The sequence below is a fragment of the Rhinolophus sinicus genome, chromosome 3 (genome assembly GCF_057876585.1).
Source record: "Rhinolophus sinicus isolate RSI-liver-muscle chromosome 3, RSI-T2T, whole genome shotgun sequence".
Lineage (NCBI taxonomy): Eukaryota > Metazoa > Chordata > Mammalia > Chiroptera > Rhinolophidae > Rhinolophus > Rhinolophus sinicus.
The window spans coordinates 163,373,373-163,399,118 of record NC_142503.1 but is presented as its reverse complement, the minus strand read 5'-3'; the positions used below and the strand labels follow the sequence as shown (position 1 = coordinate 163,399,118).

General features: G+C 39.6%; 2 protein-coding genes across 2 annotated transcripts in view; one reads left to right on the top strand and one right to left on the bottom strand.

Annotated features, from left to right (window-relative positions):
* CGRRF1 (cell growth regulator with ring finger domain 1) overlaps positions 1–882 on the bottom strand; it is a 32,079-nt gene extending 31,197 nt beyond the window's left edge. Inside the window, exon 1 of the mRNA XM_019725734.3 lies at positions 648–882. Within this exon, the coding sequence (XP_019581293.2) occupies positions 648–751 (104 nt within the window). The 5' untranslated portion in view covers positions 752–882. The remainder of the gene's footprint in view (positions 1–647) is intronic.
* A 7,269-nt stretch (positions 883–8,151) lies between these two features.
* On the top strand, positions 8,152–24,039 carry GMFB (glia maturation factor beta). The gene is made up of 7 exons (XM_088797341.1): positions 8,152–8,304; positions 14,072–14,168; positions 15,567–15,616; positions 16,309–16,359; positions 16,846–16,930; positions 17,931–18,004; positions 20,342–24,039. The coding sequence occupies exons 1-7, from the start codon at positions 8,302–8,304 to the stop codon at positions 20,411–20,413; spliced, it is 432 nt and encodes a 143-aa protein (XP_088653467.1). The 5' UTR covers positions 8,152–8,301; the 3' UTR covers positions 20,414–24,039.
* The last annotated feature ends 1,707 nt before the right edge of the window (positions 24,040–25,746 follow it).

Below are 25,746 nucleotides of genomic sequence, written 5' to 3'. Positions count from 1 at the left end.
CTTCTGCTCATATTGTATTCTCTGAAATACCTTCTATTCTCTACTATACACACTTTACTCCATTTATCTTTCAAAATCTAGCTCATGTCTCCTCAATGGATGGACTAGGTAGGATAGTTTTTAACTAGTTGTATTTATAAGGCTTCTCTAAACATGACACAATGGAGTTCAGTTACAAATTATGCTGAAAGAGCTGAAGCCAAGTACTGAGTTCAGAAGTACAACAATCAACCTTGTGTACTGTCCATGTCCCTGCACCGTCCCGCAGGTGACGGGGCACTCTGAGCACACAGTAGGCCTCAATCCGGGTCAGGAGAAGCCTGTTGGACAAGCACTCTATTCCAACACCAAGACCAGGCCCTTACTGGATGCTTTATTACCCAGAAACAAAGCTGGGTAAAATACTTCAATCCGACACCCCCTCCGTCTGCCCACAGGGACTGCGACAGGGCGGTAATACGCGGCACTGATGCAGGTGCGGTGTCTACCTAGTTTCCCTCGCGCAGCCAGTTGAAGCCCTCGGCTCCGGCTCCCCGACATTCCCAGGCGCTCCAGCCCGCAGCTCCGACGCCCCCTGCTCCTCAGTGCGACCCCACTCCCCGGCTGTCCGCGCCTCAGTCCCTTGCCCCTCGCCCTGAGGCACTTACCATCCCAACACCAGGCCGGTGGTCACGATGAAGCAGGTAAAGACCACCGCGATGTAGAACAGCGGCGAGTACTCATAGAGGGTTACTAGAAACACCGCAGCCATCAGGGTCTCCGACACTGCAGCCCAGCTGGGCTCCAGCCGCCCATCCCAGTCCAGCCCCTGAGCCGGGGTGAAAGTCACTACGGTGCCCCGCAGTGGCCAAACTTCATAGATCTGCACTCGCCTGGTGTTATTGTACACTGGACGTCGGGGCAGCCTCCCGGGATGCAGGAGCCGGCGTGCCAATCACGACGTCGCCTGCAGGGCTCGCCCCGCCCCTCCTGCTCCCGTCCCGAGCTATTGGCTTCATGGAGGGGCGGGGCCCGGGCTTGCACCGCCTCGACTCAGGGGATTGGTAGTTAGCGAGCGTCTTCTCCGTCCGTCTGTCCTAGCGGTTCTCGCTCTCACGCGGTAAATTCTAAGTAGACATTGGGGTCAACTCCATCCAAGACTCAGGTAAGGTTTTCTGATGCCAGAGGGAGGATTCACAGTCCGAAATCCACGTCGCAGAGCCTAAATCCTGAAATCCTGCGTATCAGATCCGAGGCAAATTTGGGAGGAGAAGGAAGGGTGGCCTCTTGGGTTCTATAAAGTGAAATAGCGCCATACCTGCTCTTGTTTTATCTAGGAAACTTACAATTAAGCACTGTCCGAAACACCAAAAGGAGTCTCCCAAGGCAGTTTATACGAGCCTTGTCGGCCTTTTCAAGTTGAATTTAGCGATAGAAGAGAATTAGCGTATGAATGTGCTCACAGAAATAAATCAAATGTCTCTACTATCTCCTTTTTTCTCCTCCCCCTACACCCCTCAAATTAAATTGATATTTGAATTTTGGGGTGTTAATTTTCACGTTAATAATTTAAAACATGTATCATGTGTATGTTTGTGTCTTTATATATACTTTTTTCTTTTAAACCGAGCAGAAACTTTTAAGTACAAGAAAGCGAAATGCTCACCCCTTTCTCTTCATTCCTGCTCGGTCAGCTCCATCAAGTTTGCCTCCCTGGATGTCTCTCACACTTCCACTGACATCTCATTGGTTTGCGATTAGGCCTAAAGCGACACCTAGCTACCACCGAGATGGGGAAATGTAGTCTTTTATTCTGAGCAGCAACATCCCTGTTACTAATGGGCGAGAGGGACAGAGGACCTCGGGATGGATAACTAGTGGTCCCTACACACTCCCAAACCACCAATAAAATCAGTGCTGGAGGAAGATGAGCTAATTTTGTTCTATGGCTTCACATATCCCTTGGCAAATAACCATGTCTTGCGTATTCTTTGGAGTAGTGTGCTGTGTGAAAAGCATGAACCAACATAATTTTTAGTGGCTGCACATATGATTTGTGAAAGTATATCGTTTATTTAATCAGCCCTCAATTGTCGGACAATTTTTTATTGTAAATAACACTGCAATGAACATTCTTAAACTAAATCGTTTCTTTGGGATAAATTCCTAGAGGTGGAACTTTCCATTCAAAAAGTATGTACATTTTAAGCCTTTGGAGAAACACTGCTCTCCAGAAATGTACCAATTTACACTCCCACTCTTTCATCCTCAGTTTTGAGATCATTTGATAGCATCCCTCAACAAAAATCTTGGCCAATATGAAAGGCAATTTTCTTACAACAAAGAATTTTCATAATGAAAACAAAAATGTAGGCGTTCCAAGTAGTATATTAAACATGCCTATAATTTTGCTCTGTTCCAAAACTCCACTAAAAGTATAGTAAAGTGATTTTAAAAATAAATCAATAAAGACAAGAACAGGAAATAAAATAATAGCAGCAACATATTGGAAGATGGAAAACAGATGAACAAAGATAATTCACTAACCAGACCATGAAAGCCAAATCCCAAACCAGCGGTGGGGAAAACTGAGACCCAACCTGATTTACACTGAAGAACTCAGAAAAAGAACAGAAACTAACACAAATTTAATTGTAGCCCTTATTTCCCACTTTGATATCTGCTACAACCATTGAAACCTGTCACTTTACTTCCAACATAGATTCTTTTAAACACATATCTTATTTCACTCCACCACTGAAAATCCTTGGTTGCCTTGATATATATGCTTGACATGAAGTCCCAATTTCCTTATTTGGCATACCCACCTCTATATGACCTGACTCCCACTCTCCTCTTACTTATTCAGAAACTGTTTCTTGAGTGTCAGATATGTTCCCAACACTGTAGAAGGCATTAGGGATACATTAATAAGCCAGAAATGACATACCTCTGTTCTCCTGGAGTTTATCATCTAATGGAAAAGCCAAAGAATCTTGGACAAAATATAAAGACAAAATTATGATAAGTGCTATTAAAAGAGGTACATGGAGCATACAATGGGGGAATGGAGAAATATAAGGAAGACCAGGGAAGGCTTTCCTGAAGAATGGAAGATGATCTGAGAGCTGATGGGGAGAGGTTTACCATGCAAAGGGACATGCGGGGAGAAAGAGCGTTTAGGACAGAAGCTACAGCACGTGCAAAGGCTCCGAGGTGGGAGAAATCATAGCATACCTGAGAAAGGGAAGGGCCAGTGTTACTAAAACATGGAGAATGAGGAAGAGCATGCTATGAGATGAAAATGGAGAGAGGTGAGTCCCAGACCATATAGGAGTCTTGCCATTTTAACTACTCAACTTTATCCTAAGAGCAGTGAGAAGCTATGGGTATGATTGAAGAAGGGGAGTGTTATGGACTGATTGTGTACCCCAAAATTTACATGTTGAGACTCTAACTCCCAATGTGTCTGTATTTGGATACGGGACCTTTAAGTGAAGTCAAAAGGGTGGGATCCTAATCCAATAGGACTGGGGTCCTTATTAAAAAAAGAAAGAAAGAAAGAAAGAAAAGGAAGAGACATTACTCTCTGTGCCTCTGCACACGAAGAAAAGGCCATGTGAGGACACAGTGATAAGGCTGTCTGCAAACCAAGGAACCTGTTGGCACCTTGATTTGGACTTCTAGCCTCCAGACCTGTGAGAAAATTATTTTGTTCTAGCCTCCCAGTTTGTGTTATTCTATTATGGCAGCCCAGGGAGACTAATACAGGGAGTGACATTCTGTTTGCATTTTGAATCAGTCAGTTTGGCTATTGTGTAGAAAACTCCCTGGAAGGAAGCTGGGATGGATGAGTAAACATGGGGATATCAATTAATAGATTCTTATAAAATTCCAGGCAAGAAATATTGGCAACTGATTAGGATAGTGATGAGGACTTGCAGTAAAATGGATTATTTGTTGGAAATTGTTTTGACTGTGAGTGACAAAAAATAACAGTATCTTACTTGAGATAGTTTCTTTCTCTCTCAAGTGAAAGTCCAGAGGTAGGCAACGCAGGACTGATACAATGCTCCACCCTGCAAGGGACCCTGGCTTCTGTTTTGCTCCACCATGTGTAGCCCCATTTCCTAAAGTCATGTCGTGGTCCAGGATGCCTACTGCAGCTCCAGCCATCATGTCCATATTCCTGCTAGGAGGAGGGAGGAAAGAGAGGGAAAATAAGACACCACTTCAATTTAAGGAAACCCTAAGGGTATAGCACATATTCCATTGGCCAAAACTCAGCCTCCTGTTCACATTTAACCAGAATGGAGGCTGGAACATAGTCTTTGTTCAGAGTGGCCATGTGTCCGGCTACAACTAGAGAGTTCTATTACTTACAGAAGGAGAAACCAGAGTTTGAAGGAGAACTAGGAGTCTCTGTCATAGGAGAGGTATAGTGGACCTAATGATGGGTTGGACATGGGGCAAGAGAGAGAGGCAGGAGTTGGTTTCTGGCTTCGTCTATCAGATGAATGGATGTAGCTGTCATTCACTGAAATTAGTTCCGAAGGCTCCAATTTCTCACCACTCATTCCTGTTCCCCTTCCCTCATCCTTTCTCCCTCCCCTATAAATACAAGTCATAGACCTACTGAATTACCAATCTTCTAAAATGCATTAAAGATGGATGCAGGTAGGTGAGGCCTGAAGCTCATACCATTTGAGGGACCCATTCTAAGAGAGTGAACACAAAATTACAAATACAAATTAAATAATAGGGCTTAGAAGGGGCCCATGCCAATGAGGGGGCCCAAACATAACTTTCATTCACTTTAGTGTGCTTTAAGCCTCACCTTTGTCACCCAAGAACAAAATTGTAAGATACCCTGGGTCACTAGGTGCCTCCTGATTTCAGAGAAGTTAAAATTGGGGGTTGTGGGGAATGAATCTTAAAATCAGTGAAATAAGCTGTTTGCAGATCTCAGAACTGGCCATTGTATTAGGGTTCTCCAGAGAGGGTGGGGGAAAAAGAGATTGGATGAGAGAGTTTGATTTATTGTGAAGAATTGGTTCCCATGATAATGGAGGCTGAGAAGTCCCACAGTCTCCCATCTACAAGCTGGAGATGCATGAAGGTGGTGGTGTAATTCCAGTCCATGTCTAAAGGCCTGACAATCTGGGAGTCAATAGCGTGGATCCCAGTCCAAGGGCATGAGAAGACCAATGTTTCAGCTGAATAAGCAGGCAGGAAGAAAAAGGCGGGGGTGGGGTGGGGGTGGGGGGACAAATGCCTCCTTCCTCTGCCTTTTGTTCTATTCAGGCCCTTATTGGATAGGCCGATGCCCACCCACATGGAGGGCAATCTGTTTTGCCAAGTGCACTGATTCAATGCTAATCTCATCCAGAAATACCCTCACAGACACACTCTAGATAATTTAACCTGAACACCCCATGGAGAAGTCAAGTTGACACAAAACTGATCATCATAGCTACACGCATGGGTTCTTCCCTACACCTGAAAAGCCCTTCTTTCCTCCTCCTCTTTCTCCTGGCAAACTGCTAGTTATCCTTAAGACTCAGCTCTCAAGCTCCCTTTCCCAGAAACCTTCCTGGACACTTTCAAACCCTTGGGGAGATGCCTCTCCCATAGCACCCACTGTGGATCTATATGGAGCCCTCTGACCCTGGTGAAAACATCTGCTCACTAGCCTGCTGGGTCCCCAGCTCCCTAAGCTCAGTAATGGCACCTAATTGATGTGTGTGCCAACAGTACCTAACATGTCTTGTTCTATAGGTGTTTATGGAAGGAACGGAGGGAAGGAAGGGAGGGAGTTCATAAAATAACTTGGCAGCACAAAATATCTATTTAAGTCTCAGATGAACAGAAAGAATGGTTCTTCTTTGTTATCTATAGCTGATTTTGTTTTGCTCTTGAGTCCTCACCCCACTGAGTAGTAAAAAGAAAAAAGAGACAGGACAATGGGAACTTAAATGTGTCAAATTAAAGGTATCTCTTCCAGTTTAACTGCCCCTTTGGGTAGCTGGTCTCTTTCAGGAAAATTCTTACTTTCTCTTCTCACTCCTCCCTGTTCTCTTGCTTCTCTCTAAGATGGTATCCCAGGGATACCACCTGTACTGGGTATTCACAGGATCTCATAGTAGTATTGGGAAAACGAGTCCTCAATAAGGTAAAGCAGGTTTCATCTGGCTTTTTATGTCACTGGCTGGCAACCACTCCTGAAATCCAGGGTTCCAGTCATTTACCTCTGGTTATAAAGTCCTCATGCACTATGACCTCTTAGCTCCACTGGTTCACCATACTGCTCACCATCTCCAGTATTACTTCTTGAGGGAATGTACGAATATATTGTTTTTCCCATGTGTCACCTGCAGGCCACTGAGAACCAGTCGTTATCTCAGGATACCAAACAAGGCCAACTCTGCCATTGAACACTATTGTTTCTGAGTCACGTTCAGAGGAGCAGAGCCAAATGCAAGGCCTCTCCTCCTTTCTTAAAGGAGTGGACTACCAATTCCTATTTCTTCAGGTTCTCCAATACCACATCCATTTGGGTGCTTTAACCTTTTCACTGTGACAGTCATCTATAGGTGAATGATAGTTCCATGCTGCTGACTGTGGCATTCGACTTTACCCCACGAGCTCAGTGTTCCAGAAAGGAAGTTTAGGAAAGCAGATGTACATTTTTCTATATTTTTGTGTTTTTCAAGAATGAATAATAATAGGACATTTTTATACAGTAATCATTTATTTTAATAAAATATAGCACCTTAACTGTATGTAGTTAAAAATATAAATACTGTAATTATTTTCTGTGGATTTTTGACACATTTTGGAGAACAAACTTGAAATCAACGCAGTGAAAAGGTAAATACAAACCCTGCCTGCTCACCCCTCCCCCATTCTGAGACTTCAGCCAAAACGGGTTGGGTATGACTGCCTGCTGCATTTACTCAAGCCCTGTCTCCATCCCACCCTTTACCAGACCAGCACGGAAAGGCTTTCCCTCCTTCCCACTCAGCAGGCACTTTCCTTATGTCATAGTCTCTGTTTTCTCTACCATATGGTATATACTAAATGCCACTTGTAATTTTGTCAAAGTCTAGGATTTGAAATGGTAATGGGGCTTTACAATTTTATAAAACCTTTCTCTCATAGTAATGTCTGGCTTTTTCGAGACTACTGTGTTTCTTGGGACTCAAAAATCTTATTTTGGTAGTTAAAGCTGTTTTTTTTCTTGTGCATTCCCAACATCACAGCTCTATTTCTCCTTTGAGGCTGATAGATGCTTCTGGCCAACCAAGGAGAGGGCTTCATAAGAGAAATGCAAGCATCATTACTATGTTTTCAAAATTTATTATCCCCATTATATGTTTTTTCTTGGAGCTGCCAACCCTTTCATTCATTTTATATGGCCTCTATAGCCCACGTTATTTCCTATAAGGGCAAATTTATTTCTGTTTTGGAGACACCAATAGGAACATAATAACCTTGAGTTTCAAATTTTGAGACAGTCACTGCACAACGGAAAGGAATGAATGTGCAGTTTGAGCATATGCCCATAGATGACAGGAACTGTGAAAAATCATATTAGTACCTAAGCAGAACCTAACCCTTTGAATCTGTTGAGCTTCCAAGTCCCTGCAGTGAAAAGCTCTGGTGGTCTTAGGTGTTGGGTTTGTCATCTATATACACTAAGTGGCTTGAGGATACCCGAAGCCTGCTCCAACTAAGCTGACACTGGTGATTCACGTGGTAGTCTGTGGCCCAACGCTTAGGACAGTCATCTAGCCTACAGCAGTGGTTCTCAACTGGGGGTGATTTCCCACCACCCCACCACCCCCTCCTGGCGACACTTGACAAGGTCTGGTCACTTTTTGGTTGTCACAACTGGGAAGGTGCTACTGGCCTCTAGTGGGCAGAGGCCAGGGGTGTTGCTAAACATCTTAGGTGTACAGCACAGTCCACCCACAACAAAGAATTATTGGACTCCAGATGGCAGCATTGCTGAAGTCGAGAAACCCTGATATTGAAAAGTCGATTGGGTCTTGAATTTTAAGAGTACATGTTGGCATAGTTGCCCTCTCCCAGTGAAACAGACCATCCTCTCTTAGAAGGCATAGACACACACAAGTGCCCCGCGATCCGGCTAATTTTGAGCCGCGCCTCCCACCGTCCGCGGTCACGTGTCGGCCGCCGCGGCCGCGCTGATGGTGGGGGTGGCTCTGCCTTGCGCGGGGGCAGGAAGGGAGGCGGCCACGGTGCCATTCTTAAAGGGGCCAGAGGAAAGGCGAGAGAGTGCTGACGGCCGGAAGGAAAATGGTGAGTTGCCTCCGGGGAGGGTGGGGGCCAGAGGGCTGGGTCAGCTAGCTGGGCTTTTCTGTTTGCCGGAGCCGGTCTCGGCGGGCAGCGTCCGGGGTGGGTCGGCGGCCGCTTCCGCCCTGGCTGCTGCCCACGGCCAGGCTTGGCCTCCCCCCTCACTGCCGCCGCCCCGCCTAAGAGCAGCATCCTCCAGCCGGGCCCGGTGTTGATCCCAACCCCCCCCCCCCCAAGCGGGCTCTGGGACTAAGGTGCGGCCAGGAGGCGTGGGTCACCCTCTCCCGGTCCTTCTAGATGGAGGGTTCCAGCTCCTGAGCTGAAGGGTTGGAGGGGTCCAGGGTCTGGCCCAGCGAAGGGCTCCCCCAAACGCCAATTTCTCTGCCAGGGGCGGGCAGGCGCCGAGCACCTTCGGCCTGGCGGCCTTCGCCGGGAGGGCTAGCTCGAATTCTGATTCCATTCTCGCGGCCTCACCTTAGCTTGCCTCCTCCCCCGGCCTTCCTCTAAAGGTTTCTCCTTATCTGCTTCCTTTGAGTTACGGCAGTTGGAAACCTTTTGACCCAAGGTTTTGCCGCTTGGCATTGAAGTGACTGTCAGAAGCTTTAGTTTTGCTGGGTCTAGGGGCTCTGGCTTCCATTCTGCTGTGAGTTGGACCCCATGCTCAAAAATAAGTGGAGAATTAAATCAGTTGCCCAATAAGGATCCTCTGAACCTTTCCTCTCGGGTTTTTAAATATACTCATTTCTTTCATTCAAAACCAACCAAACACAAAATCCCTCACTATCCTCTCTCTGACCTCCCACTCATTTCTCAACCCGCCTCCATCGAATAGATCTTGTTATGGTCACTTAAATCCAAGGGACTCTTCAGTTCTTGTCTTTCCTGACCTTTCAGCTGCATTCCAGGCCGTTGACCATGCTCTCCTTTCTGGGGCATTCCCTCCCCTCATGCTTCCCCCTTGGCTTCTGGGATACAGAACTCCTGGTTTTTCTCCTACTTCTGTTGGTCCATCTGTGTCCCATGCAGACTGTTCTTCCCTGGACATCACACATAGGAGTCCTAGGTTCTATCCTAATGCTTCATTTTCCATTCTGTATTCCTTCTTACCTGCACCCACAGCTTCAGTTACCACCTACCTTTATGCAGATGACTTGTGAAATTGTATCTCAGACCTCCTGAGATCCAGATCCAGTCCAGACTTGTGTATCCCATGATTTAGTTAACATCTGGAAAACTTTTACCCAGTGGGGTTCTTCAAAGCCACGTCAGTCTGTCCAAAATAAAACTTATGCTCTTTCCCCTCAAACCTGGTCTTCCTTAGTGTTCCTTAGTGAAAAGCAGCACTATTTAGTTCTGTTCCACAAGCGAGAAGTTGAGGCGTCATCTTGGTAACCCTTTTTCCTAACCCACCGCTCCCACTATTCAATCTGTCACCAACTCCTTTTTAGTGGTTCAGAGAGTGAGTGGGCTAAAGGTCAGGCTGCCTGGGGTGAATCCTGGCTCCGCTAGTTGCATAACTTTGGGGAAGATACTTCACCTCTCTAAGCCTTAGTTTCTTGCAAAATGGGGATAATACCCATTTCATGGGATTGTTTTGAGCATTAAGTAAGATCCGTATAACGAACGAACATAGCACAGTGCTTCTCTCATAGTGTCTAACACATGTTAACTATCATTAGCAGTATTCACCTACTTCTATGTATCCTTATCAGCCTGTCTGAGTTACTTTTCATCTCTCACCTGAGCTAGTCAGTTAACTAGTCTTGCTCTGTTCATCCTGGCTCTCTGCCTGTTTCCTGCATGCAAAGCTGATCATGTTTTCCATTACCACCCGGCTTAAAACACCTTAGTGGCTTCCCTTTGCTCATAGGATAGAGACCAAAATACTTAATATGACCCACTGGGCCCTATGTAGTCCAGCCCATACCAATCTTCTTTCGTACCATGTTTGTTCATTATCTGTGCTTGAGTCACATAGGCCTTTCATTATCTTAGATGTGCCATACTCATTTTAATCACAGGGTCTTTGTATTGGCAATTATGGTCCTTCAGATGCCTTTTTCAGGTAAGACTCCTGTGACCATGCTGTTCTTCACTGGTCATAAGTTCTCACAGCGCCCTGTGTCTCTGCTTCCTGGCTCTTATCACAGGTACAAACAAGTGTACATTGTTTTGCCTGATCCTTTTGATGTAGGTCTATTCTCTATTAGACTACAAGCCCCTTGAGGGCAGGCCCATATTTTTTATTTACACTCATGTGGCGCTTAATGATCCATTCTAAGAAATGCATCGTTCGGAGTCATTGTGTGAATATTGCCATACCACCTCGGTTTGATTACACAAACCTAGGTGGTATGGCCTAGTACACACACCTAGGCTATATGGTATAGGGAGCCTGTTGCTCCTAGGCTACAAACCAGCACAGCGTGTTACTGTGCTGAATACTTGGCAATTGTAACACAGTGGTAAGTATTTGTGTATCTAAACATACCTAAACACAGAAAAGGTACAGTAAAAATATGGTATAAAAGATAAAACGGTACACCTGTACAGGGCACTTACCATAAATGGAGGTTGCTCTGGGTAGGTCTGTGAGTGAGTGAGTGTGAAGGCCTAGGACCCTACTGTATGCTACTGTGGGCTTTATAAACACTACATTTAGGGCATGCTAAATTTATAAAACAACACAAGATTAATGAAGCACAAGAGAAAATTATACAATCGAGATACAAAAAAAGAGCTATATAAATTAAATCACAGCATTTTTTTTCCACTTGGTTTCTGATCCTTAGAATGTCAGGATTGTACAGGAAGCTCTGGGTATCAGAGCTGGAAGATAAGACTTCCGTGATAAATTGGTCTTTGCCTAAACAAAAAAACTGAAATATTTATTAGTTTCACTAATGGGTTCTACCTTTGAACCGAAAACATGAGATGTATGAGGCTGCTGTCAGCATAAAACAGCATACTGTTTTACAGCAAACTTTTTTTGAAAGTAGGAAGAATACACTATAAAATAATGATAAAAAGCATAGTAAATACATAAAGTAGTAACATAGTCGTTTTATCATTATCAAGTATTATATACTGTACATAACTGTATGTGTTATACTTGTATATGACTGACAATGCAGTAGGTTTTGTTTACACCAGTATTACCACAAACACGTGGCTAATGCATTGTGCTACAGCTAAGACGTCACTGGGCAATAGGAATTTTTCAGCTCTATTATAATCTTATGGGACCACCATCACATGCAGTCCATTGACTGAATGTCATTATGTGGTGTGACTGTTATTTTTTTAATATGATTGTAGCCCTAGCATTTAGCATGGTGCTGACGCTAATTAAATGTTCGTTGTATGGATAAACCAATAAATGCACACTTGAGCTCAACTCTCCACTTAACTTTATGTGTTAATATTTACCATATAAACTTGTTTTCAGGGCATTAATATTGATTCTTAAAGGCTTCTACGAACTGTAAGCAATTAGAATTCGCTGAGCCTGGATCCGTTTTCTTGTAGGAAGGAATTTTTTTGGCCTTATTATGGTATTGGGAGGGCTGAAATGTAAAAAAAAAAACAACTATAAATTAAATCAAAGCATTTTTTTCCCCACTTGGTTTCTGATCCTTAATATATCAGGACTGCACAAGCAGCTCTGAGTATCAGAGCTGGAAAATAAGACTTTCATGATAAATTGGTCTTTGCCTAAATAAAAATCTAAAATACTATTAGTTTCATTAATGGGTTCTACCGTTCATTAAAGAGAGAATGAAAATTGTAATTTTCTGACTTTTGTATCTTTCTTGGAAGGTAGGAAAAAATAGACTAAGGTTGAATACTACCTTCAGGAAGCTCCATATGACTTAGCATCTCTTTCTCTAAAGAGAACTAAAAGGATGAATGGACATGACAACTACAGGAGCCTTATCTGTTGGATAATACTTTCCAACAGATAAGTATGGGTGGGATGTACTTTCTAGCTGTATGATAGCATATCCAATGGTATATCACACCTTACATTACCAGTGTTCTGAATTTAAAAGACAATTTAAATGGCCGGCCCGGTGGCTCAGGCGGTTAGAGCTCTATGCTCCTAACTCTGAAGGCTGCCGGTTCGATTCCCACATGAGCCAGTGGGCTCTCAACCACAAGGTTCCCAGTTCAATTCCTCGAGTCCCACAAGGGATGGTGGGCAGCGCCCCCTGCAACTAAGATTGAACATGGCACCGTGAGTTGAGCTGCCGCTGAGCTCCCGGATGGCTCAGTTGGTTAGAATGTGTCCTCTCAACCACAAGGTCGCCTGCTCGACTCCCGCAAGGGATGGTGGGCTGCGCCCCCTGCAACTAGCAACGGCAACTGGACCTGGAGCTGAGCTGCGCCCTCCACAAAAAGTCCTGGAAGAACACACTGTTCCCCAATAAAATCCAATAAAAATCTTAAAAAAAAAAAATTTAAAGTTGATAGCCATTTCCTGTTTTAACATATGCTTTAATTTACCCAACACAGGGTCAAAAAAGCAGGCTTTTATTAACTTTTTATTTTAACTTAAAATTGGAAGGCTTAACCTTTTGGGTATGAGACATGCATTTAGCATTGATCTCAGAACTGTTCTAATTTTCTTGAAGAAGGATGGAGGAACCTATATATATGAAAAGAGACCAAAGTATGTGGACCTTCTTTGGAACCTGACTCAAAAACCAACATAAAAAGAAAAAAATATGTTAAAACTGAGGGAAATTTGAACTGAGTGTTTGAGACTGGAGTTATTGTTAGTATTTTTTAGGTGAGATAACACTATTGTCCTTATATTTCTAATGGCATATGCTGTCATTTTAATAATACATAGAGTAATATTTACAGTTGAAATGGTTTGTGGACTTCGCTGTGGGACAGTATTGATGGCGTTGGGTGAAATAAGATTGGCTGTGTGTTGATATGTAAAGCCAAGTGATAAGTGCATAGGAGATCACTATACTATTCTCTATGTGTTCAAAGTTTTACACGTTAAAAAAGGAAAGTATTCCATTCTTGTGTTTGCAATCATTAATACATTTGCAGCAGTAAAAAAGAGTGCTTTTCATCATTTCCTTGCCAAATTTCTGGAAAAGAATCTCTAATATTTTTTCATAATTTGTAAAAGTTTCTTTTAGTTTTTATATTTGTTTCATCTGGTTTTGCTTTCATAATTCTTAATAGCTCCTTTTTTAAGTGCCCATAGTGATTTAATTAATATAGAAATATTATTGGTCTTTACTCTTGGGGTTTATTTTTCATATATTTTTTTTCATACTTTTTTGTATTTGTATTTTTTTTCACAGTTGAGACCCAAAAATGAATCAAGGTCTTAATTCTAAGTACAGTAAGATGACTATCCTGTCCTTCCGGCGTAGTGCCAACATACGTACTTTCTACCAGCCAGCAGTGATCCTCGACTTTTCCCACATTCTTCCCTTCCTCTCGTGCCAAGAAAATATCACAGTATTATGTGTCTAGTTCTTTGAGATATTTATTAACCAAAGAGAAAGTGAAAGTATACCCTACACATAAGATGAACAAATGTGTGTAATTAAATAATGTAGATAGAAGGGTTGTTAGTGTTAAAAGCTCTTTAAGTGTTCATGTGTTTCATGTTAATACTGTCACATAATTGTGACATTTGTAGATGTCAGTATACGTGTACCTTTATAAAGGTATTAGGTTTTATAACTTTAACATGTATACATGGAAGTTACGGCATTTTAAACGTTATTGTTTTCTTTTCTAGAGTGAGTCTTTGGTGGTTTGTGATGTTGCTGAAGATCTAGTGGAAAAGCTGAGAAAGTTTCGTTTTCGCAAAGAAACAAACAATGCTGCCATTATAAGTAAGCTAAAAGTGATTGCCTCTGTTACATGGTGTCAGTTTGTTTTTATCTTATAGCTACATTGAATAAACTGAACCTTTAGAAAGTAATTTACCGCCTCCTGTTTTAAGTCCCACCCTCCTTATAGATCACTTTAAAAAATAAATGACAGCTAATATCACAGAACAGTTAGAATGTCCTACCTCCCCCCTCAGCTGCCTACACAGAGCTGGAGGGGATGATCTTTTTGGTCACTTGATCATTTGTAGTGATGACCCATCTAACTCCATCCTTTAACTTCTCAGGGAACTAAAAATAGCCTGGCCATTCATCCTCTAAGAGAAACCTTTGCCTACAACTAAAATGGGTAAAGTTCAGCATTGTGTTTAAAGTGATTTGGGGCCTTATTTCAATTCTAGACTTGAATTCTAGTTTCATGGAGAATACATTTAAGTGTCACTGACTTCTGACAATGGAAAGAATGATTTGAATATTGTCTCTCCCACTGTGTGCTGTATCTAATGGTATCTAGATTTATTTTATATTAGGTAATATTTAATATGTGGGTAGTGATTTAGAAAGATAAAGGAAGGGTGAAGGGCTGAAAATGTAAGTCTATAGCCTATGCTTAGCAGAGATGGAGCTAGCAGATGTGAATTAATGAGGTGGTGACAACTTGTCATGAATTCTGGTTCTATTACAAATAAATACTACAACATAGGAGTACAGTTCTTAAAAGTGAAAATGTGTGTCAATGCCATTTTGCCATAAAAGTGAAAGCTATTTGAGAACATACTGTTATCTCAGGATTTACTATGAAACTAGTGCAAAACCAAAAATGGCCAACTTTTCAGGGTGACGGGGAAAAAAATAGAGGCATAGATTATCTTTGAACACATTTAATTTGACTTTGGATTGTGTTACATACATTTGAATATCAATATCACTGCTATTTGTAAATCACTTTCTCAGAATACTCATACTGTACCATGAAATCCTAACTATGGAAAAGCTCAGAGTCTGATGGTGGTTCTATCCTGACTCCTGGTACACTTTCCCCTTGAGCGCTAATCGTGTTACATAGACCAATCTCAATCAGTCACCCTTTCAGACCTTACTATCTAGGAAGTTGCATTTGAATTACAAAGTTCTCCATATACACAGGAAATCTAAGGAGTGGATATAAAGTTCTAAATAAGCAAATTAAGTGCTGGGAATTGTGGGTAAAAGCTTTTTAAACACTGACTCTTTGAAAGCAAAGCTAGCTGATAGACCATAATCTAAAACTGAATGAGTTTTATGCTTGTGTTTCTTGATGTTTTAATTTTATATGCCAAAAAAAGGGCTGAGACTCTGAGGGTTGGGTAGATCAAGGTCACATTAGAATCACAATTTACTCATACTATGTTTTTATTTTAGTGAAGATTGATAAGGATAAACGTCTGGTGGTACTGGATGAAGAGCTTGAGGTTTGTTTGGTCAACTAAATACAGTTTTACAGTTGAGAAATTATTATTGCCCAAAAGTTGCTATATTAGTTATATATACTTCCAAAATGAGTTCTAAGCCTTTAAATACATGTTCATTATGCATGAAAAGCACTTGCTAATTTTTGTGTAGTGCATTGTCTTGCTAATTAACCACCTCCTTTAAAAACAATAATGAAATCCAGTGTAGTAAGTAGTGGAAGGTAGGGCCATATGTCCAGTAAATACTGAGTCAACTTTATAATTTGCTTCTAAATTACTTGGCCGATAATTAAGTACTAAAATTCTATAACCTAAGAATTTATTTTGTCAAATTAAGTAATTTAGAGTGAAAATAATTAACTTATTTTCCTCCTAAATCAGACATTGTTGTTTCTTCGGTGGGGTCGGCTTATTTCAGTGTTTACTGGCTTATTTCAGTGTTTACTGACAATTGGACTACTGTACCTCTCAGCCCCATAATAAGTGGAATTAAACTGAGTGGGCTGGAGTGGGCTTCCATTAGATTGACGGGAGGGTTTAGTAAGCTCAGCTTGTGTACAATTAAGTAAAATAAAATTTTATGTTGTGTATGGTTATGAATTTATACCTATTAGTAGAATGGGTGCTTGGTACATCTCTTAAGGATATGGGTTGAAAAAAAACTTAAAAGTTGTTTTTCTTTATGGTGCCAGGGCATTTCACCAGATGAACTCAAAGATGAACTACCTGAACGACAACCTCGATATCCTTTTCTTAGTGCTTTAAAAAGATTTGTTTTCTTTAATGGTCAGAATTTATGAAGTTTATTTGTTCAACTTTTAAAAGACATATATTTTACAAAATTGTCTTCTATACCATGATCACAACCAAATTTAAAATATGTATGTACATATTGGATTAGAAAATGAAAAATTGTATTAGTGGGATGCATTATTTCCTTTACACAATTCCATTAATTATGTGTTTGCAATAAAAATGCTAAAGATAAAAAAGGCATATTCAATCCATACTTTTAAGTATATTTATTTTTGAGAGATTATTTGATTTTATAACTTATCTTTGGGGCCCATTTATAAATTTATGGAAAGATAACGAATAATGAAGGTGTGGCCTAAATGGGCAGGTTAGAAATTTACCGCTCAGTAGCTCCCTAGATCTGTGTTTCAAAACATTATTGTAAGTACTTGTCTCAAATAGAAAGTAATTTTAGTTTCTTTAACTTGAGAAAAACCTTCATTGTGTATAGTTATAAATATCAACATGATGATGGAAGAGTTTCATATCCTCTGTGTTTTATTTTCTCCAGTCCTGTTGGTAAGTGAATTTCTTTAAATAGTGCAGGTTTGTTTCTGATCTAATTAATAAAACCATTTTTTCATACTAGACAAATTTTATGCTTTATGGTTTAAAGATGAGGTGTGTGTGCGCACATACACTCGTGAATGCATTCCTAGAAATAAGTTACTATAAAGCATCATCTCTTAGAACTTGCTTATTTTCTTAGGATAAATTCCTAGATGTGTAGTTGTTAGGGCATTTCATACACACATTTTAAGGAATTTGAAATGCAATGACATTTTAAAATAACAAAAGTATATTTTCTCCTATATTTTAATTTTTTAATAAGTATGTGAACTTCGTGTACAATCATGATATATATTTGAGTTTATCTTTAAAATAGTAGTTACCCATTATATGTCTATGATCTTAAGAATAGTCCCAGAGTTCCTTACATTGGTATTAAAATGCCTTATTGATATTTAAGGTATGTATTACCAGAACTACTACCGTCACCACCACCATTCAAGACAGTGAAGTCTCTACTTAATGAACTCTTCTCTAAACGTTATTATTTGTATTTTTAGCACTTAAAATATACCGCAGTGTATTAACTTAATATGTAATCAGGCTGACTTTTTTTTAGGGCAGATCTCCCTGCCCCACTGACCCACCACCATCCCCAAACCTTATCTGTGTTAGGCGTCCATAAAATTGATCTTGATATTGAAAGTCAAAATTCAGAAAATGTTGAAAAGTTTTTAAGTGTTTGCACGGCTCTAAAAGTCAAGATCTACAGTGGTCTAGCCTCATTTATTTTTGATGGTCTGGGGCTTGTTTGCTTGTAATTTATCTATGTCTCTGTATAGGCGGTATGCAATGTAAGACGCAAAATACAACCCATACGCATTTAGACTGAAGTTTTTGTAAACTCTAAAGCACAGGAAATCTTAAATGTGTCAGTTTTGAAAAGTAAATGAAAAGCCATGACGTTTTCAAAATCTAAGTCTCATTTCTACACTAATCTCTCTTCCAGGATGTAAGCCTGAACAACAGATGATGTATGCTGGGAGTAAGAATAAGCTAGTCCAAACAGCTGAACTAACCAAGGTGGTATTTATATTTGACTTGCTTGTTGAGACAATATTTTCCCTTATTATTCCCTTACAGTAGTCCCCCCACCCTTCTCCGCAGTTTCACTTTCCACGGTTTTAGTTACTGGTGGTCAAACATGGTCTGAAAATACTAAATAGAAAAGTCCAGAAATAAACAATTCATAAGTTTTAAATTGTGCACCATTCTGAGTAGCTTGATGAAATCTGTCCTGCCCAGGACATGAACATCCCTTTGTCCAATGTATGTGTACACAGTGTATAGTACATGTCCACGCTGTATATGCTACCCACCTGTTAGTCAATTAGTAGCTGTCTCAGTTATCAGCTTGCTGTCAAGGTTTCACATGCTTGTGTTCCGGTTACCCTTATTTTACTTAATAATGGCCCCAAATCGTGAGAGCAGTGGTGCTGGCAATTCAGATATGCCAAAGAGAAGCCATAAACTGCTTCCTTTAAGTGAAAAGACACATATGTATAGGAAAAAACATAGTATATATAGGGGTCTGTACTATCCAAAGTTGCAGATATCCATGGGGGGCCTTGGAATATATCCCCTGAGGATAAAGGGGGACTACTGTCAGAGTAAGAGCTAAAATAATGTGTATTTTTTTATGCAGGTGAACATTATTTAGAACAGAGCAGTAAATTAGTCAAAGCTTTTTATTAATTGGAAATAGAATAGTAGAAGTCTTTAACCAAAAGTCTGTTGTTTGAATGGGAATTATAAGTTGATTATAATTAGAAGAAATCACATTAAAAATGTAGGCTGCTTTGGGCGGCCGGGTAGCTCAGTTGGTTAGAGCTCAATGCTCTTAACAACAGGGTTGCTGGTTCAATCCCCACATGGGCCACTGTGAGCTGCACCCTCCACAATTAGATTGCAACAACTACTTGACTTGGAGCTGATGGGTCCTGGAAAACCACACTTAAAATAAATAAAAGTTAAAAAAAATGTAAGTAGGTTTAGAGAATCCACTATAACTATTCAATATATTGAGAGTTCTTTGCCTTCCATAATGTAATTTTTAATAGATAAAAGTCAGCATTAAAGCTTCTCTGAGCCTTTACCATAGACTGAATGAGCCAAATTCTGTGCAGGAATTCCATATTATGCAATTGACTGTATTGCTTCCAAATCTAAAATTAAATTGTTAAGAATACTTATTAGTAGCTTTATTAAGCTAGAACATTCTGTTTTATATGAGACATTTGCTTTTTGATTGAACATGTCGCCGTTTTATGGCATTTTTGAAGGTTAACAGTAAGAGGCATACTTGCTCTTAAACTTAAACTTCCTCATATTACTTTGAGTTGAAAAAGTATATACATTTAAGGTTTTGAAATAGAATATCACATCATTGAAATGGTATTAAATAATACTTCTTTCAGGTTTTATTGTAAGGACAGCATCAGTGTTTTCCCCTCGGGTACTTACCGTCAACCCAGGGGATGTCTTTAAGTGCCCTCTGCCTTTCCCCTGTAGCTATGTGATTGTCACTGATACCACCAATTTACAGACATTACTTTTTCTCATTTATACCCTAGGAATTCCCTGGAATTGCTCTAATGGGCTGGGTGGTTAAAAACAAGCTCTGTTAACTGCCTCAGGTCTATTCTAATCCTGTGCATAACCTAAAGCAATGGAATTAAGGCATGGCACTTTTACAAATAATCCCATTGAATCCTCACCAGGATCCTGTGAGGGGGTATTCCTGTTCTGTAGATGGGAAAACTGAGCTTCAGAGGATGAATGACTTGCCCAGGGTTGCATAATAATAAACGACAGAACTAGGATTCAAACTCACATCTGGCCTCAAATCCCATCCTCTCTGCCGTATTACATTTTCTCTCTGTAGCCATTATACTTTCTGGGCCTGTGTGTTCAAATTCTTGCTGGAGATTTGTAGCCTTGGACCTCTAGTCCATCTTTATCAAAACAATCTACAGCTGGTATTTCCTCCAATTAAGGAAGACCAACATATGTTCTTTCTGCTCTTAACTAACTGGATTGATTTGCTTGGGTTGTCTCTCTCAGCGTATAGGTTTACAGAATTGCTCATTTAGGATATTTATAGATTTGTACTTTTAAGAGGTTTTTTTTATGCCATCTTAATTGCTAAATTTTGGTAACTGAGTACTTAGTATTTAAAGAAAAAAGTACCTCCCAAATGGTATATCTAATTTGATTGAACATGTCGCCGTTTTATGGCATTTTTGATTAAGTTATGACCAACGTGCAAAAAAGAATTTGGTATTTAATACTCAAATATATAATGTGTTTGATTTTTTTGTTGTTGAGAGTATCAGTATAACCTGAGTTTTTTTTCTTAAGGTATTTGAAATCAGAAATACTGAAGACCTAACTGAAGAATGGTTACGTGAAAAACTTGGATTTTTCCACTAATGTGAAGTTCTGTTTCTAAAGTATTTATGTATTAACCTGACCATACTGGAAGCAGACATAAATACTTATTTATGCCTAAAAATGCACTGTTACTTACAGTTTGTTTCCTGCAGTAAAGAAAAATTCTTCGTTTGTTCAAAGTTTGAACAAAGAAGAAATCATCTTCATAGTAACGAAACTTTGTAAAGTGTTTCCTTATATTTGTAATTGTTAGGTGGACTACTTTTCTCCAGGGACTTTTTGCACTCTTGTGACTAATTTCTATAACTTATGGTTCAGAATTTGTTACTATTTACAGACACCATTGGAAAGTGGGTATTAGATTATGATAGACAACAGTTGCCTCCTTTTGACAAATACTGGATATTAGCGGTTTATATATGGAAATGGCGTATTATCATTTGTCAAATCTTTGAAATTAATTTGGGGTAAAAGACTTGAGTGACCCAATTTTGAGCCATGAATAATAATTTACTATAGTATAACTTGCATAACAAGTACATTTTTCATCAGTTCTATCTCTTCTTTGGTTTCCTGTATCTTTTTAATCAAGTCCAGAAGCTTTGTTCCTCAATCACTCATTCTTAAGGTCTGGGAGTTAGATTTTATAATAGTCATGACTATTCTTAATGGAAAATAGCATGTGATGAATTGATGGGTTGTAGCTTATCAAGGGCTTCATTCCTGGGTATGTCATTTCTGGATAGTTTTGAATCTAGATCAATAACACTTTATTTATAAAGCACCTCTTAATGTCCTGTGAAAACTAGTTATTTTAAATGTGTTAATACTGTGCCTTTAATTTATTAGCTTTAAAGTTAGTTTAAAAGTTTTCACTGCCAGTATTCCAGATTTGGTGAAATTAATACTTTTGTAAAGGGTCCAAGTAAAACAATTTTCTAATGTGTGTATCTGAAATTTGTAATAAAATCGACTTCATATTTTAAAAATTCTAACAATCTGCTTGCACTGGTGGATATATGGCAGTTGAGAGTTATAATTTGGGGCATATTTGTGATTAGTTTTGTGCCATAGGAAAAAATTACTTACCTTAAAACCTTAGCCATAGTTAATAGCATTAACACATCAATAGAAATTATATCTTACACCCTAAATTTCAGAAGCTATTCTAAATTGGACACCTGTCTTGTCAGATGATGGTATTCTTGGCAAGGATTCTAATATGTAGTGTACTTTAAAAACAAACATATAAGTAACTGTTTAACATTAATTTGACAAAAAAGGTCTTGAGACTCTAACCAAATTTGCTGAATTCTTATATTAAGAATATCTTAGTCATTTCAAAACTAGCAAAGGCATTTTTTTATGTTGACATTATTTTCCATTCATATGTTCTTCACATTTTTTTGAGGTTTCTGTGCCAACTTTAATAAAGGTAAAAATAGTTGGAATTTTCACAATATTGAATAGAGCATCATCTGTTCCCAACACTGTTGGACTTCACTAATCTAGAAACAGGAAGCAATAGGAAGTTAGTTAGAGATGAGGAAGTGCTAGAGTTTTGGTTAATGAATGGGAAGGATTCTTTATTCCAGTTTCCAGAGAGAGAGAGAAAATTTCACCCAGGAAGTTTAAGAATTCTTTAAACAGCTATTTTGATTTTGGACAATAATGCTTATAATTCTGCAGAAATGCAAGTGTAATCCAAGTGAGTGGAGACTGTTTTTAATGTTTTGAATGAAGGAAATGAGATTTTGTTTCATCTGGTCTGCAGCAATAAGAGAAACTAGTGCTGCAAGAATGTATTTTTTATTGCGGTTCCTTATTTTGTCTTGCACATTTTAGGTTTTTTGTTTTGTTTTGTTTTTTTAATTTTAAAGTCCTCCATAATGTAAGGTAATATTAACCTCCATATAAAACTTTTAGTTCCCTTGTTCTCTAACAGGGGCAAAGAACTGTGATAAACCATGCTTTTTTGAGCTTGTTTGCTTCTTATGGATAACGTATTTTGCAAGACAATAGGTTGAGGTTAGAGGATCAATAGAACATTTTTTACTTCCTCTGTCCTACAGGGAGATTTACAAATCCCATGCTCTAGAGTGTTCTCAGACTTTTTTACTTAAATTTCCTTTCCATCTAACCAAGTTTTGCATTGTTCTTTTCAAGTACATTCCTTATTTGATCTCTTCTGCCTTCTCTCAAATAGCAACTCCAGATTTCATAATTCCAGTTTTTATATTCTATAACTTTCTGGTACAACCATTCCTATTCAGCCTTGAATTTTAATCTTTCCTTTTCGGCAGCAGTTTTTTTTCCTGGGAACCTCCTTCATGGTCTTCTAAATCAGCATTAGTTTTGAAATTGTTGGCCTTGCCTAAGTTCTGCATAGCGTCTAATGTTGTCAAAATAGAACCAACTAGTAATCACAGCATGTTTTTAGTATGGTTTTTGTGGCAACGTAAATGACATATGAAGAAATTGTTCTCAGGTTACTATGCTGAAATTCCAAAATGTCAGTTTTGAATAGCATTCACTTTGTTCTGGTATTGAATCAATTATGTTAGGAAAAAAAGTTCGTTGACTGACTGTTTTTGTTTAATTGACAGCTAAAATAAATGTTCAAATTGTCTATTTCTAAAAAGTTTACTAAATGCATAGTGCAGTTAAACATACTCTTGTTTAAGAGGGTGTTGCTAAATTTTTTTGTTGTCATTACTAAATAATCTTTGTAGCAAAATGTCTGTCAGCACTTTTCTCTCCCTTTTTATCTCCTATTTTCAGGAGTCAAATGGAGCCATAAATTGTATCCTGGTCTGACACTTTAACTAAAAATTTCCAGTTAGAGTCTGAGTTTATTGCCAAATTAAATTTGGCTGTCTTTATTCCCCACCGATATAGATAGTAAGGAAGGTGTACTTAAAAAAAGTTTGAACTACTTTAAAATCCGAGCAATGTCATTAATCCATAATGTGGACTAATGATGAATAGATATTTTCATAAGAGTTTGAATGCTGATATTTGGTGGAAGTAGAGAGTAACTTGTATTCTATCAATTCATATATTCTTTGTATGGTTGCTTTCCCATTTTGTTCAATAGACTGATGATACTGGAATCTACAGAGTTTGAGCCTTTACAATGTATGTGAAGAAGTGACTCAAACATTTCTGGACAAATCTTATTTTGTATTTCTGGAAGAATGTAAACAAACCTTCTAGGCCACTTAGCACCAATGGTCCAAAGTTGAATATTCTTGAGAGATTTGTTTCCTATCATGCCATTTGACATTTCAAATCACCGGTCATATTCTAGTAATGTTTAAAAAAAGTACATTAAGATTGTGATAGAAACTGTTTTCTTGCTTTTTGGAATAGAGTCCATACACATATAATTACTTGAATACTGTTTGAGATCACTAACATGCCAGGGCAGTTCCCACTGATTTAGATGGTCCAATAAAATCTCATTCAGGAGGCTTGAAACATTAATGGTTTAGTCTTGTGAATTTTAACAGTTCCCTGTCATCGTTTAACAAAGTCAACAACTGGCACTACTTCTTAAGCTGTGGTTTCAGTCTCTGCTAGTTCATATTGCATGTTTATTTTGGACAGTCTTCTGTTAAGCATGTTGCTTGTACTGGTTTAAATAAAATGTTAACATGAAAGCACTTCTAGCTTTTCATTTTTTTACTCACCTCCTCTCCCCGTTGGAGTTACTATCACCTGTCTGGCTCAATTGTGACATTTGTGTGAGCCACACAGGCTCAGCAGTTTACTTTATCTGGAAAAACTGAGAGGCAAAATAAACGGGAATCACTTGGCAGTGTAGGGTTGGGGGAGAGAGAACAAATTGAGATCATAAAACTTTCTAAAACTTGGTCCGAGGCTAAAATTATTTGTTTATAGCAGTAGAGGACATTTCAAATAATGAACTCTTGATTTCAAAGGGAAACTAGACATTAGAGGCGCTGTGTACATCCTAAGAAATCAAATTAAAGGTTCTTTTACTGAATATAGTTTATCACCGTTTATTAAACATCCATTGAAGACCCATCTTGCCTTTATTATAGACTGTTCAACCTGGTGAATTCATTTATCTATTGAATGAATACAACTTACTAATACATAGTTTTTGCCATATACTTGTGATTGAGTATGTGGTAGTAGTCACAGTTTGTTTTAGTATATGTGCTGCCGACGCGAGCACAAGTCACAGTTTGTTTACGGTTGTCAAAGGAGTGGTTTATTCCTATCTCTAAGAATTTTACTAGGAGAATTGGCCAGAGTGAGGGAAGCATGTCTTCCTTCTCTAACTTGGCCATTTAGCTACTTGGCCAGCCCCTAACTTTCTTCACCTTCCTTGTCTTTTTGTCCTTTTCACTTTTCAGCAGCAGCAAAAAATATTTGTAACCACTTACAGCATGGGCCCACTCTCGTTTGCATGAGGACACAGCCTGAGTGGATATTGTATCCTTGTACAGTATATTTTTAGCTATGTCGGGGAACCAATTAGATTAAAGATCTTATTGCTAAGCATCAGAGAGTTGTCACACAAAACTCTCATCCTTTACTTGAGATATGCTCCTGGGCTACATAAAAGCTCCCTCTTTTCCAATTACAGGGGAAAAAAAAGTGCCTAGGTTGCATCCAAAAGCCACCCTGTAGTGCCCAAAGCAGGGGAAGGCTGTGTGTACCTACACAATTATGTACAGATTCCTTTACCCTGGAATTTAAGGTCCTCCATATTTTGGCCCATTCCTTACTTGTAATGGACAAGCCAAGCCCAAAATGCCATAGCCCTTTGTTAGGTAGAAATGCCCCAGCTACTGCTGCTTGCTGAAGGGGCAAGCCTTTAGGCAGCTGTGATTGGTCCCAAATGGATGTACCTTCCTGTCCTCAACTCTCTCCCACCCTCAATACACACATGATCTCTTGATTCCAGCCCTTGCCTGTTGAACACAGTGTCAGGCAGCCTGTATGATGTTGCCTGACTGATACCAAACAATGAGCTGGGCCAATCTATAAAATACCTTCATAGTTCATGCCTGACATTGGGAAAATGACCTCATTCTCTTGAATGAGGCGGTCAGCAGTGGGAGCTGAACTTGGAAGAACACCATTAGATGTAGAAGAGGCCATGTGCAACCTACAGAGCAGAGGGAAAGATGATGCCAGCGAGGGCAGTGTAGAATGAGACAGGCAAGCAGAGAGTAACTGAATCAGGGAGCCCCCAATTGAAGAGACACACTCCTACCTTTTAGGTTCCTAGAGCCTTATTTCATCTGAGGCCACTCTTTGGGATCCCATCTTTCTGAGATCTGGTGGCTCAGCTCTTCCTGGTTGCCTCAGTATCTCTATCCTTACCCATTCCCCCA

What these genes read in the sequence shown, in the direction of transcription:
- GMFB (XM_088797341.1), top strand. An exon ending in TATTTTCTCCAGTCCTGTTG is followed by an intron (nt 16,931 to 17,930) that starts GTAAGTGAATTT and finishes TCTCTCTTCCAG; the next exon opens with GATGTAAGCCTGAACAACAG. An exon ending in AAACAGCTGAACTAACCAAG is followed by an intron (nt 18,005 to 20,341) that starts GTGGTATTTATA and finishes TTTTTTCTTAAG; the next exon opens with GTATTTGAAATCAGAAATAC.